Source organism: Gastrolobium bilobum, unplaced genomic scaffold (assembly GCF_033153095.1).
Source record: "Gastrolobium bilobum isolate Gb01-03AN ecotype WA unplaced genomic scaffold, APGP_CSIRO_Gbil_v1 utg6327, whole genome shotgun sequence".
NCBI classification, from domain to species: domain Eukaryota; kingdom Viridiplantae; phylum Streptophyta; class Magnoliopsida; order Fabales; family Fabaceae; genus Gastrolobium; species Gastrolobium bilobum.
In genome coordinates, this window is record NW_026895832.1 from 54,384 (window position 1) to 70,731 (window position 16,348).

General features: G+C 33.6%; 2 protein-coding genes across 2 annotated transcripts; one reads left to right on the forward strand and one right to left on the reverse strand.

Annotated features, from left to right (window-relative positions):
* The first annotated feature begins 6,204 nt into the window (after nt 1-6,204).
* On the forward strand, nt 6,205-9,415 carry LOC133296254 (uncharacterized). The gene is made up of 5 exons (XM_061495201.1): nt 6,205-6,412; nt 7,349-7,581; nt 7,697-7,777; nt 8,418-8,768; nt 9,050-9,415. The coding sequence occupies exons 1-5, from the start codon at nt 6,253-6,255 to the stop codon at nt 9,149-9,151; spliced, it is 927 nt and encodes a 308-aa protein (XP_061351185.1). The 5' UTR covers nt 6,205-6,252; the 3' UTR covers nt 9,152-9,415.
* Nucleotides 9,416-10,085: 670 nt separating this feature from the next.
* On the reverse strand, nt 10,086-15,796 carry LOC133296251 (aspartic proteinase 36). The gene is made up of 10 exons (XM_061495197.1): nt 15,588-15,796; nt 15,286-15,415; nt 14,676-14,923; nt 13,797-14,024; nt 12,603-12,765; nt 12,458-12,531; nt 11,509-11,596; nt 11,025-11,100; nt 10,574-10,645; nt 10,086-10,228 (listed from the first exon to the last, which is right to left on the reverse strand). Exons 1-10 carry the CDS (start codon nt 15,794-15,796, stop codon nt 10,086-10,088), a joined length of 1,431 nt encoding a protein of 476 aa, XP_061351181.1.
* Between the last annotated feature and the right edge of the window lie 552 nt (nt 15,797-16,348).

The following is a 16,348-nucleotide window of genomic DNA, read 5'->3' on the forward strand; positions in this document are numbered from 1 at the left end:
ATAAGTGGGAGGACCATGAACCCAATGTCTTAAGTTTTTGGGTTAAGATATAGTGTCAGACCACTTGCTATGGTTGGGCTAGCTTAATTCATTGATTGTGGTCTCCCGCTATGGGTTTCACTTGGGCCCACCTGCCAATCATATCATAATCGGGTTGGGATCATACTAGCCAGGTATGGGCCTTGGGTTTCACATCTGAGGGGGAGATTATTGGAATATTCAAGTGTGATGAATAGTCACGTATTAGTTGGTAATAAGCTAAGTGAAGTGGATATAAGTGGAAAGATCTATTAGGGGTGTAAATGGGTCATGCTGGCCTGGCCTAGCCTACAGTCTAGCCTACGTTGAGCCTGGCCTAGCCCGGCCTACATTGAACAGTAGAGTAGGCTTAGGCTTATAAGAAAGCCTTTTTAACAAGTAGGCCATAGGCCAATTTTGTCAAGGCTGGCCTATTTAATTTTTTAAAATAAAATAAAATATTTATTTTAGGGTATATGATATACATTATAGAGCTGAGGTTTATGTTGACTCTTTCTTGTTTGTCATTTTTTATGAATTATGAGAAGTACTAGTGCATGCATGAGTGGAACTTTACTCAGTATATTTTTATAGTTATTTACTATTGTAAAATTTTTAATGCTCACTAGTGAAATTTATATCTCGTGTAAAAAAATGCAGCAATTTATGAACACGTTAATGACTTGTAATGTCAAGCGAATATTTTAAAAATTGTTAAAAATATTTTTAAAAATATTTCACTAGGAAGGCCTACAAGCCCTGTAGGCCATATAAGGCTCTCTAATTATTAAAAATAGGCCAGACTTGACCTATAAATAAAGCCTTTAGTAGGCCAATAGGCCAGATAGGATGAATATTTTTTACGTAGGCTTAAGCCAGGAAGGCCAAATCTCAGCCCAGCCCAACCCATTTACACCCTTAAATCTATATACCCATGGTATCAGACCCTTTGTTACGGTTGGGCTAGCTTAACCTATTGATGATGGTCCCTCGCCGTGGACTTCCTTTGAGCCCACCTGATACTGTGGACCAGGGCTCAATATGAGTTACCCTGCTAGGCAAATGTCTCTGCAATGGAGGAAGGTGTATTTTGATTATAGTGGTTCTAAATCTCACCAGAATAATAGCTCATGAAGGTATATAAAATCAAATACCTTTTTGATGGGAGAAGAGAGATATTTATAAGGGAGTGGATACTCCCTAAGCATGCGAGAAAGAGGGGACAGAGTTATACCACAGCTAGCCTTGCATTGCCTTTGCTGCAAGGCTTTTTGCACTCATCGTCAGTGTATGATAGCAGCAGTGCAGGAGAGAGGAGATCCCTTAAGATAAAGCTCTATGGCTCATCATGGGATGCTTCCCCAGAACAAATTTAATTCAAGCTTGAAGATTAGTTAAAGAGACACGTGATTAAGATGTACTGAATTCTAACCACTATTGATTTTCCTCATTCATTTATTTATTTTCTTAACACGCATTTAATTTATTTTTGCCACTGACAAGCATTGGTTGTAGACTTGTAGTTGCAAAAATATAGGAGCATCAGACAAAAAATGGTATTCAGCACAAAAATACTCATCCTTCGAAAGATAAAAAGAAGGGTTTATCATCTATCATTTAACATGACCACAAAAATTTTTCTACACACACAATATTTTGTGGGGCCTGCAGCAAAAAAAAAAAAAAAAACTCTGGCACGCAAAACGAATCTCTATAACATAACACAATCACTTTTCCTACAACATAACTCTTATAAAATCCTAAAAAGAAACATCTTGAGGTGAGGAAGAAACCAAAGCAGCTTCCTTTAAAACCAATTGCGAGCAACAAACCAAAGCTTGAAAGTTTATATTCAGTCACGCTTTATGGAATGGACCCGAGAGTTTTGATATATAGCCAAATCCAGTCGTCTATGCTCTGTTGTATACAGTAGAAATAGTATGAGGGACTTAGTCTCGCGTTAGGGATGTTCGCGGTCTGGATTGGATCGGTTTTAGAAGTAAAAAATCATCCGATCTCATCCAATCCTTTCGATTTGATCATATAATCATTCATTCGGTTTGTATTTTTTTTCAAATTCGATCCGATCCAATTCAATTTTTTTCGGTTTGGATTGGATCGATTTTTGATTTTTTGAAAATTCTAAAATTTATTCTATGATTATTATGCAAATAACATCTTTTGTAGATATTGGCTTTGTAAATTATTATTATTTTAAATACAAAAACATTAGTAAAACATTATTATAGTTTTTTCGGTTTTCGATTTTTCGGTTATCGATTTTTCAGTTCGGTCACCGCGGTTTGAGTCAGTTTGAATCGGCTGATAAACACCCCTATCTCACATCATATATTTCAAGTTATACATACGCATTAATTTTATATATAATATAATCTCTGCTATACTGTTTTGATACACTAATTTATTCAATATTTCTTTTGTCTCTTTATCTGTGTCCAATTCATACCTACTAATCTCATTTGAAGATGTAGACCCAAAAAACAAGAAGAAAAGTCAAATTCCAATCCCTGAATCTATACAAAAAAGTGGACAATAGATCCGTTTCTGGCTGCTTTGGATTTTTATTTTTCCAGTAACACTCTTGTTTTGGAATTTGGTGGTTTGTGAACCCCACTCTAGCTATATAATCCAGCTGCGCCCTGAATTTAAGTTTTTTTATTTATTTTTTTTTGGATTACGCGCCCTGAATTTAAGTTAATTCAAGTAAATCTTTACTATGGTCACGTGTGAAGCTCAGTCCTAAATTCTACTTTTTATTATTATTTGGTTTGACTTTATTTATAATATGTTGTTTTCCTTTCCATAAAAAAGGTTTTTGGGGATTGTGCTATGGTTTATCATCTTCGTGGCTTTAGTAATTATGTTGGTAAAAAAAATTGATTAAGAAAATAGATAAAATTGATTTAAAAACATTAATAATTACATGGCAGAGTTTAAACCTAGTAAAAATACTTTGTCATATGTGAACATACTAAAAATAGATAAAATAAGGTAAAAAATATTGGTACTGCAGAAATATTTTATATATTATGCTCACATAAAAATAAGTAGTTTTTATTATGAAGAGAAGAGAAAAAAATTTGTGAGATTTACTCACTTCTGTTTGAGTACGATAGAATTTTTTTTTTTGCAACAAAAACAAAAATATTAAACTTCAAAATAAATGTATGTGTTTTTCTCAAATGGCATAATATGTTAATGTAACAGTGATCTATACGAAAGATGTATTCAAAGGATAGTTAGTCTCTGGCGGAGGCTGAAGATGGTATTTCTGCAGTGTAAAAAACTCTGCAAATGTTGTGTAAAACGTGCTCCGTAAATATAGGCGAGAAAGGTTTTCAGATTGTTTGGTTGAGGAGAAATTTTTTGAATATTAGGGAAATATAATTGATAGGGAAATATAATTGATAGAGAAATGGTTAGAAAATGAGATAAAGTGAGATAGGTAGGAAATGTAAAAAAGAGTTGTTTGGTGAGAAAAACTTTACTGGAAAAATTAGGTAACTTTCATGAAATATATGTTTGGTTGAAGGTAAAATATAGATGAAAAAAGCAAGTTGGTATTACGAAAATAACCCTAATTTTAAAATGGAACAAAGTAACATATTTACGGCAAATAGATATATGTAAATATGACACTTAAGCAGCATAATTTTTACTATGAGAGCAATGATTAACCAAATCATTTTGTTCTGTGTGTCTACTGACGAGGATATAAGGTGAATACCACATGATCAAAGGGAAACAGTATGCCGGGTATCTCCATGAAATAGATATGCATCTTGGATAGGTAGGATAGTGATTTAGGTAGGTAAATATGGAAGTTGGCTCAACCAAACATGATGTAGGGATATTCCCACTTCTCAATTACTCATCTATCTCAACATTTTCCCCCAACCAAACACGCCATAAGAGAATAAGCTATAATGGGCGTTTGGTATATGCGATAAATTTTTTGATCAGATAAATATAATTAGTGAAGAAATGATTGAAAAATTAAATTAATGAGAAAATTAAAAAAAAGTTGTTTAGTAGACCGAAATATTACTAGAAAAATTAACAGAAATTTACCTAGACTATATTTGGTTGAAAGTAAAATATTGATGGAGAAAAATATCAAAAAATCGAAAATACCCCTTAGACCCGTGAAAGTATCGTTGGACACCTGTGCCATGAAGAGGAATAGTCAAATAGCATCATCATTTCTATTTTCATATCATATTTGCAGAATCACACATGACCCAACAATTATTACGGCCTCTAAGACTATGGCCATAGTTTCACCACCGTACTTGTGCTAGCATTTCACTTTACTACCAGCATCTTCTGCCTTCTCCGCTAGAACCCACAAACACAATATCAACCTATGAAGTGGGAAGTAAGGCGTCGTGTGCATTGGGGAATGGATTTGGCTTCCTTCAGTGTTCCCCAAATCAAACTCATCCTTAGGTCTTGTATCAGAATTTCTATTTCTTAATAGACCCATTTCATTTTTTTGATTGCCCACTTTGAAAAGTTGCAATCTTTGCTAAAAGCTTGTGTATTTGTTTTGGGTTGTAGAGTCGCTTCTTTGGACCAAGTTGTGTTCGAAGCTCTTATGTTAGTTGAGGTGTTTTTTTTGTCTATCATAGGCATGATGAAATAGTGCTACTGGAATTTTTATCTATTTACAATGTGAAAATGTAATGGTGGGTGAATATGTTGTTGACGAGAAGGTGTTTGTTGTTTTGCCAGAGACTGGGACCAGATGTTCGTGAAGGAAAGCAAAGGCAAGGGGCATTTGCGTAACATATCTAATAAATTAGAGCAATTTGATATAAATAATATTAATAACCAAAATTAAGAGTATAACTTATATGGATATAAAATAACATTGACCCTATATAGTTTTGGTTACATTATAATAATTATTATATTTTTATGTAATAGTTTTGGTATCTAAAATAAATTTCATTAAATTCCAATCATTATTATTTTTTGTTTATTTTTTTTTCTTTTTCATGTTCTCCTCTCAATTGTATGTTTCTTTCTTTTCTTTTTTTTTGTAGGAATGATGTCTCCTTTCGTAAATAGCACTAGCATTCCTCTTTGTATTAAGAAAATATAATTAGTATACAAAAGTTAACATTTTAACGCAAATATATATATATATATATATATATATATATATATATATATCGGTTGACGAAATCAGCTCATTTCTTGTGTGTTCGGACGACGTATAATACAGAGAAGCTTGCCAGGATTTATCTTCGGGAGATCGTGAAGCTGCATGGAGTTCCTACCAGTATCGTTAGTGATCGTGATCCCAAGTTCACCTCTAAGTTCTGGGAGTCATTCCAGCGAGCTCTCGGGACCCAATTGAGGTTGAGTACTGCGTATCATCCGCAAACAGATGGCCAGACAGAACGCACTATACAGGTTTTAGAGGTTATGTTGCGGGCATGTATCTTAGATCAAGGAGGCAGCTGGGACAAATATCTTCCGTTGGTGGAGTTCGCATATAACAACAGTTATCATTCCAGTATCCGGATGGCACCGTATGAAGCATTGTACGGGAGGAAATGTAGATCCCCGCTGTGTTAGGTTGAAGTTGGCGAGCATAGTATTTTGGGGCCCGATATGATCCAGGAAACATCTGAGCAGGTAGAGAGGATTAAAGAAAATATGCAGCGGGCCCAGGCGAGACAGAAAAGTTATTATGACAGAAAAGTTAACATTTTAACGCAAATATATATATGGGCCAGGATCATTTTACACCAGTGTAAGTTACACTTTTAATCTTCTCTGTTAATTCCATTTATATCTAAGGGCTCAAATTTTTTAGTAATGTGAGTCATTTGATACAAGTGTATCAATAATCAAGATTGAGTGTAAAACTTCTAACTCTTACACCGGTGTAAGAATATCCTGTCCCTATATATATATATATATATATGAGGCAGAATCCTTTGACACCAGTATCAAATTTAAAGTTTGACACCTCATTTAAGAGCCATAGATCAAAAAAGATCAACAACTTTGACAGATCCTATCCCTATATATATATATATATATATAATATATTGATAAGTGAGAGGCCCCACCTTATCTATAAGTTAAGCTTTTAGATGGAAGAAAATTAAGAAAAATAAAAAAAGAAGAGGCTCTTATTCTCTGCATGTCTCATTTGTAATCTCAAACAACACACCTTCCCTCACGGAATGGGGAGACATGACTTTAACTGCCGCTCTTTCTTGTTCTCTCGCCGTTGCTTCTCTTTCCGCCTCCGGGCTCCGCCGGAATAAATGCATCTCCTCCAAGATGCATTCCTCCAACTTATGCATGCCCTTTTCCTTCCATGATCACCAACACCACTCTTTTTTATTGCGAGGTTTCACTGTTTTTCTTCTCTCTCCTACTCATAGCAATTCAACATGAACAATTCTAGCTAGTTAGTGACATGTCATGTCATGTTTTCCTTTCTTTCTAGTTTACTTATTATGATTTTCTTTTGGAATTAGTTGTATATTAAGTTATGTTATGAGGTTACAAGAATATTTATATAGGGTGATAGATATTGGTTTTACTTTTACATAATTTCAATTTTTACTGTTTATGTATAATTGAATATATTAGTTCTTTCATACATACATAAAGACAGAGAACATTAGAGAGTGTAAGAACATGAGAACATTGATCATTTAATTTCACTTGAATGGTTAAGATAAGTTCTAAGTAAAACTAATTTTGACTGCACATGTATAGTTCGTAGTTTAGTTGTGTTAAGATTTTTTTTTTTTCATCTCTTATGCTCTCACTTGATAACGTATAAATTTCCACTTCTTCTCTACAGATTACTCAGTGCTACACTTGTTAAAATTAGAAACAAAGTAATCACTTAAGTTACTTAACTGCTTTTAATTGATAACTACACTCACTTGTTTATATTTAGTGTGAGTCACGTATTTCAAATTTCAGTGGGTTTGATAACCCCTATATATATATATATATATATATATATATATATATATATAAAAGTTAATTTTCAATAAATGATAATCGTTATTGACATAAATCAATGATTAAGATTTGATGTCAAATTTTAAAGTTTGACACCAGTATCAAAGGATCCTATCTCATATATATATATTCTTTATTTTTTTTGGTATCCAAGTCGGATTAATCCAATTCGAGCATACGCATATTGAGGACTGTTAAGGAAAACAAACTCCTTGCCATTTGAACGCTCCTTGACACTTGAACCAATAGTTGTTGTTTATATATATTCCTTTTAGTAAGTTATGAAGTTGATAAATGTGTTTTGCAGTTGCCAATGATGGTGATAGGACTGAAGTGTCTTCTGATACCACAACCAAAACATCATATTCAGATGCTGATAAGCTGATTGATGGTATGGACTTTGGTGAGCTTTGCAATGACTTTGAGTGCATGAGTAGTCCATTGGTAGAATCCACAGCTAGACAACTTGTGCGTGACATACTCGAGCTACGGGAGGGAAATCGAGCACTTGGAACCTTTGCCGTTTCTGTCAAATACAAGGTAATTGCGTTTGTCCTATACAATCTTTTTCTATCAGTTTATAGATAAAAGCAAAGCAGTTTGTTTTACTCGTTGGACTTTTATGTTATGTTTGTGATACTGTTTCTGTGTACAGGATCCTGTTAGGAGTTTTACTGGTCGTAACAAGTACAAAAGACCACTATGGGCAACTAGTGCACTAGACAATCCATCTGTGGTGAGTTTAATTTCTGAAGTCCTGCTCTTAAAGCAGCAATTAATCCATTAAACAGGGATTTTGTAATTCCTTCTCATCTTATGGCATCTATTGTTTGATCAACGCTTGAGTAGGTAACAAGTGTTAAAACTCAAAGTACACAGGTTTTTGCTTTTTAATTTGGTGGTTTAGAAATACATAAGCTATATATTTACTAGGAAAGGATCATCTTATCCTGGTGTAAGTCTAACAAGTCTTATACAAATTATTAGCTGTTGATCTCACTTGCATCTAACGGTTTACGTGACTAATAAATTAGAGTCACTAGATGCAAGTGGAATCAATAGCTAGTAATGAGTGTAAGACCTGTTCCATGTAATTTGATCCTTCCCCATTTACTAGTGTGTTATTCAATTTGTGTCTTCAATTTTAAAACTCATTTCTTTCTCAATTATTCCACCCCTTCCTTTTCTAGTCTTCCCTTTAAGTTATTCAATAGTTTTCAACAAAAATTGATTGACTATTATCATTCTATTTAATTTTAAAGAATAAGGTTGAATTTTTTTTATGTTTTTCTGATTAGGTAAAACAAAACAATATTTTCTAAAGCATACAGATAAAAATGGAAGGTAGGATTATTTTAAGATATGTTTGGTGACAGACTGTGCAGGAAATGGTCATGCTGTCAACCAGTGTTTTAAGTATCGAGTGGACGATTAGAGGGAAGCCTAAATCTTTTATTGCAGGGGTAGGAGGAGATCTCATACTTCAAATTACTTCCAAATTTACTCTTAACCAAATTAGTGGTCAAGTCATTCTGCATGAAGAATTATGGGACATATCAGCTTCATCTGCTAGTGCTCAGGCATTTTTCTGGACATCGCGTGTTCTGTTTGCTACTACTGAATCTGTAAAAGACTTGGCTGATAGTGCTAAGAATTTGAGTAGTAAATTTCCAACCAAAAAAGAGAACTTGGAGATTTATCCAGACCCTTCTGGTGATCCAACAAAGGTGAGTTCTTCTTTTTAAGAAGAATCCTAAATGCCTGGCTTTAGTATCCTATCCTTTTTCATATTGGATGCATTTTGCTTTATTAATTTATTTAATGAATCAAGCAAGCAAGGTGTTCAAGTCTTGCAGTTTATTTCATTGCTTCCTTTGTCACCAGAACATGATGGTAAAATGCCTTGCAAGAAAGATTGCCATTCTCATGAAAATTACACTTCACTGTCTTATTAGAACATAGGCCATTTTCTTTCACGAGTTGATTGTTGGTTTGTGCTTTTATTCAGTTCTTCCAGATGGACGACAGCTTTCAACGAGATGCATATCAGATTGCACTACTCCTAGCAGTTCTTTATTTTGTGGTACAATTTCTGAGGATTACTTTGTAAAGCCTGTGCCTTTCCTGTCTTGTCACGATCTGAACTTACATCTCTTCATTCACGAATATTTGTCATTATAAAGTGTGATAATCAGCTTATACTCAATAGTTGTTTTTTGTCAAAGTTACAAGCAGATATGTTCTCATTGCGTGAATGTAAATTCAGACGTTTCCCTTAACATTTTTGGCAGGCCATAGTGCTGGTTTTTTTGATACAACAGACACAAAGGACCATTTGATTATAATGATATAAAACAAACACAATTATTTAGGATGTGTTTGATCTTTTGTTCAACAAAGATAAGCTTCAACTATAATTCCATAGGCAGGGAAATGTAGCTGCTTGGTTTGATTGAGTTTCTGTTCATCACAATTGACTTTGAATCGACTTTTGAACATATTATTAAAGAAATTTGAAAATTTTAATGACAAATCTTATTTATTTATTTTAGATATATCCACCTGTTTATACTTAATGTGAACAAACTCATTGCCACTTGAACCAATGGTTATTGATATGACAATCCTCATTGATAGATGCTACTGAAACTTGTCTGGCGTATTTGCAAAATAACTATTTAAGCATAGTTTTGAATTCAGGATGTGATCTCAGTGACTCTTTTATACTAGCATACTTAATGGATATGCCTTTTTTACAGGAAAATATATATTTTTAACAAATTTTGTATGGATAGCAATATTCATCATGACATTGAATCGATTAGAAAAGTAGTCATATACATTCGTCATTAAAAAAATGAAAAAATGAAAGAAAGAAGAAGCGATAGAAAAGATCTTAAAAATTCTCCCCTTTCTCAATTCTATTTCCATCTATACGAAAAATGGCTGAATCATACGCATTAAGCATACCATTCAAGGAATTAAATTACAACAAAATGAAATAAATGCCATTTCTCATATACATATATATAAACTAGTCAAAATTAAATGTTTAGCATGCCAATAAGCAACAAAAAGAACGTCAATATTCTTCCAATTAACACGGTGGAAGCTGAAGAAAGGTTGTGTGCAGCCACTGTATATACAGATCCAGTTGTGTCATCCTTCACTTTAATGCTGGAAGAGCCTAAAGAATCAACAAGACAATGCTAAGAACATCATTCTAGTACACATCAATGTCAAGAAATTTAACCCTAAAAGCCATAGAAGAGTCATAAATAAAGGTAGCTACAACAAATGAAGCCTGTTTAGGCCAAGCTCTCTTAAATTTATGAACCTTTTCTTTTTCTAATTCATAAATCTCAAAAACATTTAAAAGAGACATGAAAATGAAGCATAGAGGGATGGAATATTCAAAAGCTGGGATGAAATATGATTCTCATTAAAGAGCAATAAAAGAAACAATCCCAGGTGATATGATTTGGACAAACTTGGATTGAACATTCAGCATATAAACAAGTAGGGTACTCACAATTGTAATTTGTCCATCCAATGAGCATATTTTCAAGATCATATACGACTAATTTGTTCGACAGCACCAAATCTGCAATTGGAAATAATTCAAAGTTAGTAAATTATTTAGTCAACCAACATAAGTAGCACTCATTCCAAAATGATCAAAACTAGCATCGGTTAGGTCAGGCATATATTAATCAGCATATTTTACCACACAGGTGCAGTAAAAGTAAAAGGTACAAACATAAGTATATGGAAGTTCTTCATTCAGCAAAAAATTTCTAAAACATATATCAGAATCAGACTCAAGAGCTTACAGTTTATGAAAGTTCTTAATTTAACATAAATAGCCTACATATATCAGAAACAGTTAAAGGGGACTAAATGAACAAATCATGCCTTCTACAAAGTTATACCAAGAAGTCAATATATTAAATTATGAATGTACTTTAATTCTAAAACCTCACCTCCAAGAAGAATCAGGTCCTTTCCACTTTTAGTTTGGTCTGCACTTTTCTGCCAGCCAATACAATACATATCCTCCTGGGGAAAATGAAGACAAAATAATATAGCATTATTGAACACCTAAAACAAATTTATCAAATCCAGGTTTTCAAAATAAAAAGTTGCATATATATTCGAAAACAAAACGCATCGTAAAACTCTCCAGATTGCAACTTAAATCCTCATTGTAGTCAACAGTGAACGGAAGATAAATAATTAGACTCTACGCCATTTAATAAGCATGTATGATAAGCCAATGTATAAAACACACTGGTAAATTTCCGAGAGGGAGAAAACAATTCAGGTAACAGGTTAAACTTAAGAGTATAGTTTTCATATGAAAAATAAACATATTTGTCGTTTGACTGTTTGAGTATCTAGCAGCCAGAAAACTTCTCAAATCAGAAACTGGGTACATATAAAATGAATAATCAAGTTCCCACTCACTTTAAGCAGGAACAGGTAGTCGTGAGGATAAACTACCAGAGAAAGCCCCTCAAAGTGAAACGTGACAACAGGAAATCCATCATCAAGACTGCAAAATTACAATGGTTAAAAAGTTAAGAGCTGCATATGCCAGACAATAAAAGTGAACTCATTGCCTTCTTCTTGAACTGATGAAACTTAATTCACCAAAAGAATATATTTTATATACCAGAGAATCATTAGAACAATTCATGCCCGTTATTATTTCTGTATTTCATAAGAAGACTATCTCGAAGAATTAATTCTGTTCTAGTATAAAATCCTCTGTATATGTGACAGGAAAATTTTGATAAACTTCTAGTCTAGTTAAAGAATCATATATGAGATTATTTGTTGATAATCATCCTAAACAAAAGAGCAAAGTACTACAAAAACCCAAACAGAAAATAAAAAGGACTGAGAAAGGCAATCTCAGAATATTATTTTTAATACATGCATGCAATGCATCCTTGTCTATTAATAAAATCCATATAATACCAGATTAATTCACTTCATTAAGAACCTAATCAGCAATTTTAAAGTCAACAAATTGATTTAGGTCATAGCTCCGTCCCTGCTCAGGTTCAAAAAATAATACAAAAACACAACCTCTATTATATTTTGTAAATCCTAGTTACTACTGTCACATCTGCTTTTGTTTTGTTACAATCTTTTACCCCCTTGCAGATTCCAGAATATCGGATCACAAGTACTATCAAAACAGTGATAGCTCGATATTTTTGAAGATATGTTTAAATGACAACCTGACAAATATATGGTGTACTTAGTCAATTACACAACAATGACAAATCAAACAAAAAGAACATCACACCTTAATATTGGCAAATGATACTTATTTCAAAAGAAAAGAGAAATGCAAAATTCCCTCTATATATGAAGTAAAATAAAGTCAAGAAGATAAGAATCGTACTTTTCGGTATAACGAAAACAAGTAAATTGTTCCTCAACAAGATATAATTTCATTCCAGACTGGCGAGACAAAACCTATTAGAAAGAATAATCATGAGTATTCAAGTGGGAAAAATTGACTCACTTAACCCTTAAATTAGACTTACCTTAGGCACTAGTTGATCATAAACTGTAGCTGGAATATAAGCCAAGGTTGTACCACTATCTATTATTGTTCCCCTCCCATTTCCAGAATCAAATATATCTGAGGGAAGCTGTAGAAAGTCCCCATCAATCTCAATGTCCTTCAAAACCACATTATAGTGTGCCCTAAAACAGTCAATAGACTACAGTTATGACATAATTCCAATCCCAAAACCTAAACTGGATATAAATCACATTATAAGAATTTGAAAGAACATTTGCAAGAGACTGTGCCAGAGAGCTTGCATTGAAATTTTTTATAGATTATATCAGAGATTGCAGAAAGAATAAAAGATGCAAAAGGACACCCTTATTCAGTTGCCTATGGGACTCATTGGCCCTTCAAGTGGACCAAGAAAACAAAAGGACTTATCATACATATAAATAGTAAATACTAGAGACAGAGAGAGCTGAAATTTCATATATACAAATTCCATTTATAGTAGCCACAAAAAAATCTTTTTACAATTTTAACTTTTAAATAACTCCAACAAGATCTTAATGGGGTTTGAAAAGACAAAGAAGAACCCTGAAAAGGTTGATTGCTTGACACAGCTACAATAGTGACATTGATATGCAGCAATATATTAGATGACAATATACAAATGAAAATCCATTGCAGATGATTGGTGTGAATGTTTTATTCCACTCAAATATCTAACATTTACAGTATTTAGGCTTGATTACTCCATTTTCTGAATCATTTAACTAGTAAGAAGATAAAATCATTTCATTAAATACTTGAGCTTATAATTTTTCCAAATGGAAAAGAAAAAGCATGCAGATTCAGTTCTCAAGCAAGCTCCCTGCCTTCAACTTATACCAGGTACTGCTCTCCATCTCAATTGCAGAACAATCCTGTCCAGCCAACTAAAATCTTGTGAACATGAAATGAGGATCTTTTCATTTTCTGATAAATTTTAGATTATAAACCTAAGGTCTTTGCTAAATTTTATATGAAAATAAAGAATTCCTAAGTCAATACCAGTCTTCAAGAAAATAACATAAATGAAAACCTAGCATATTTGGTTCTCGTTATCATCAAATAGATACCATCCTGTTCCATCAAATTACTATTATCCAACAATGAAACAAATCAAATACACTTATAACAAATAACATGGCATGGGAACAAAAAGCTAAGATTCTGCACATACATTCTTGGTACCAATGAAGTTGTATTAAATTTTGGATCCACCACTTCCCCTACCGAAAATATTCCTCCTCCATTAACACTGTCAAGGCAGTGTGAAAATATTTTTTTCACCTTTCCAGATGCAGCAAGCTGCGAAAGCACGGAAGAATTTGCTTGTCCAAAACCCATTATTCCATCAAGGGCTTCATCAGAAGATGAACTCAAAGTCCCAGATTGTTTATTACCACACCTAACAGCAAGAGAGTAGTCAAGAAAACATAAAAATATATATATATATATATATATATATATATAATGTTGAACCTTTTCTTTGTTTCTTTACCAACCTAAGAAGCAAAATAGTTGTATGCATAAACATATAAACATTGAACCTCCCAATTTGAAAGTTATAATAAAGCAATAAACATAAAAACTAAGGCTACGAAGAATAAGAACAGAAAAAATAAAATGGGCAGGTTAGTGCTATAAAGCACATGCTGCCAATGGTCCAGAGAAGGGTAACGAGTGGCCTTATACCCCAACAAAAATCTAGTAGAAACAGAAAAATGATTATAACGGGAAGTGTCCACATAAAATAAAACAGTTAGCTCAAATGCGGATGAAAATACAGTTTAAATTAAGAAGAATTTTCTCATGAGAAGCAAAAATGAGAACTTCTTATCAAATTCAGCAACATTGACAGAAGATCCAATTGAGACCTGCAACATTTGACTATAATGTGCCATCGAGCTTGTAGCTCAATTGTCACTGGCCCCAGTCTTTAAGGTTGGGGTGTGATGATGATGTCAAAGGTTCATTCATTCATCAAATCATCTATCTACTTCCCCTACTCAAGTGTGTGTGTGTGTGTGTAATGTGAAGTATTAGAAATTATACTCACCCAAAAATCACGCTGCTATTTTTTGGTACTGTACGGAGATTACCATTAACTTGGTTAAATGTAAGATAATCCTTCACAAAGGAACCAGACGTTGTACTTCCATCTCCATAAGTTATGCCATATGGGCAGGACATGTCTTGTTTGCAACCAGAAACAGGACCATCATATGTGGAAGTGCAAAAATCATCTTCACAAGAAACCACATTTGAAGTTTTGGAGTCGTTTGGATCATAGAGGGTCAGGTCCATCTGTAACACAATAATAAAATAGCAAAAACAACATTGATAAGTGGTCAAGCAATATACTTTTAGTATGTCAAAGTATACCTTAAATGTAATATACCTAGGGACTACTCCAATACTCTTTTTTTTTTTTTTTTTTTTGGTACCAGTACCTTGAATAATCACGTATTTGTTGGTTGCTGGTTATAATTTATGGACGTCAAACATTTACTGTGAGAATCAACAACAATAATAAATATTCATAAAGGGTACCTATATCCTAAGAAGGGTGAGGGTACAAACAGGGTACTATATATAGCAAAACTCAATATACCTATATTTCAACCAAAAGGCATGAAAGTTAAATGCAGTAAAATCTAGATACGTACACCAAGACCACTTTTCTTCGGACATGATGTGCAGCCAAGACAATTCACCCATAGAATGTCACTTCCTGTATCAACTTGCACATAGTATTCCTTTGGGGGAGAGCCAAGCCCAAGTTTGGTAAAATACAGCCTAAATTAACCAACCAAACAAACAACATTCAGCATCCAAATGAAAATTACCAGATTAGCTTCAAATATAACGTACCCCAAAAATAAATAATCAAACACATGCCATGATACATAACACATAATAATAAGAATTGCATTTGAGAAAACAGAAGAAAGAAAGGGGAAAAACAAACCCAGTTGAAGAAGGAAGGCCATTGCCACCAAGAGGAACATCGATTGCAGAAAGAAATCTACCTCGGCGACGAGCATCATGAGCTTTGATAGCACCTAAACTCGAATGAGGACCTTTGAATTTTCGTTCAACAGGGAAAACCAAATTGGCATTGGCAACGCAACAAAACAACCCCGCAACAAGGACCAAAAGCAATCCTCTGAGATCCATTTCAAAAGGGTAGTAGTAGCTTCGAGAGAAAGCAACACAAAAAAAAAGGAAAAAAAGAAAAAGAAGAGAAACAAATAGATCGAACAAGTTTCTCTTAATGTTTTCTATTCCATTGCCGACCCAAATAGAAGAAATGAGGGTCGGAGAAACGAGAAGGGGAAAACAAACAAAACAAACACAAAATAACGAGAGGCAACTTTGTTAAACACGGGACGTATGAGAGAGAAAGTTAAAGGAGAGAGAGAGACAACGCGATTTCAACGGCTAACGACACGTCTCGTATACAATGTTTTTTTATAAGATAAAAATTACAGAACAATAAACAACGTTGTTGTTTTGGTCCTTTCCTTTGCTTCGTTGAGTTTGTTTTCTTTTTTGTTTTCAAATATATGAGGTTTTTGCTTTTCTTTTCCTTGTTTTATGCAATGGATATCGCGGTATCCAATTTGCCTATGAACTTTCTTTTCTTTTCTTTTCTTTTCTTATTCCACCCCTTCCAAAAGGGCCAGACAAACACATGCCATTAACTCTATCTAGCCAACTATGCAACCC

Excerpts from the sequence above, each read along its gene's own strand:
- LOC133296254 (XM_061495201.1), top strand. The coding sequence starts at position 6,253 with ATGACTTTAACTGCCGCTCTTTCTTGTTCTCTCGCCGTTGCTTCTCTT. Across the intron at positions 7,582-7,696 it reads CCGTTTCTGTCAAATACAAG|GATCCTGTTAGGAGTTTTAC; the intron begins GTAATTGCGTTT and ends TTCTGTGTACAG. Across the intron at positions 7,778-8,417 it reads CACTAGACAATCCATCTGTG|ACTGTGCAGGAAATGGTCAT; the intron begins GTGAGTTTAATT and ends GTTTGGTGACAG.
- LOC133296251 (XM_061495197.1), bottom strand. The coding sequence starts at position 15,796 with ATGGATCTCAGAGGATTGCTTTTGGTCCTTGTTGCGGGGTTGTTTTGT. Across the intron at positions 14,924-15,285 it reads CGAAGAAAAGTGGTCTTGGT|ATGGACCTGACCCTCTATGA; the intron begins GTACGTATCTAG and ends ATTGTGTTACAG. Across the intron at positions 12,766-13,796 it reads ACTTCATTGGTACCAAGAAT|GGCACACTATAATGTGGTTT; the intron begins GTATGTGCAGAA and ends TGACTGTTTTAG.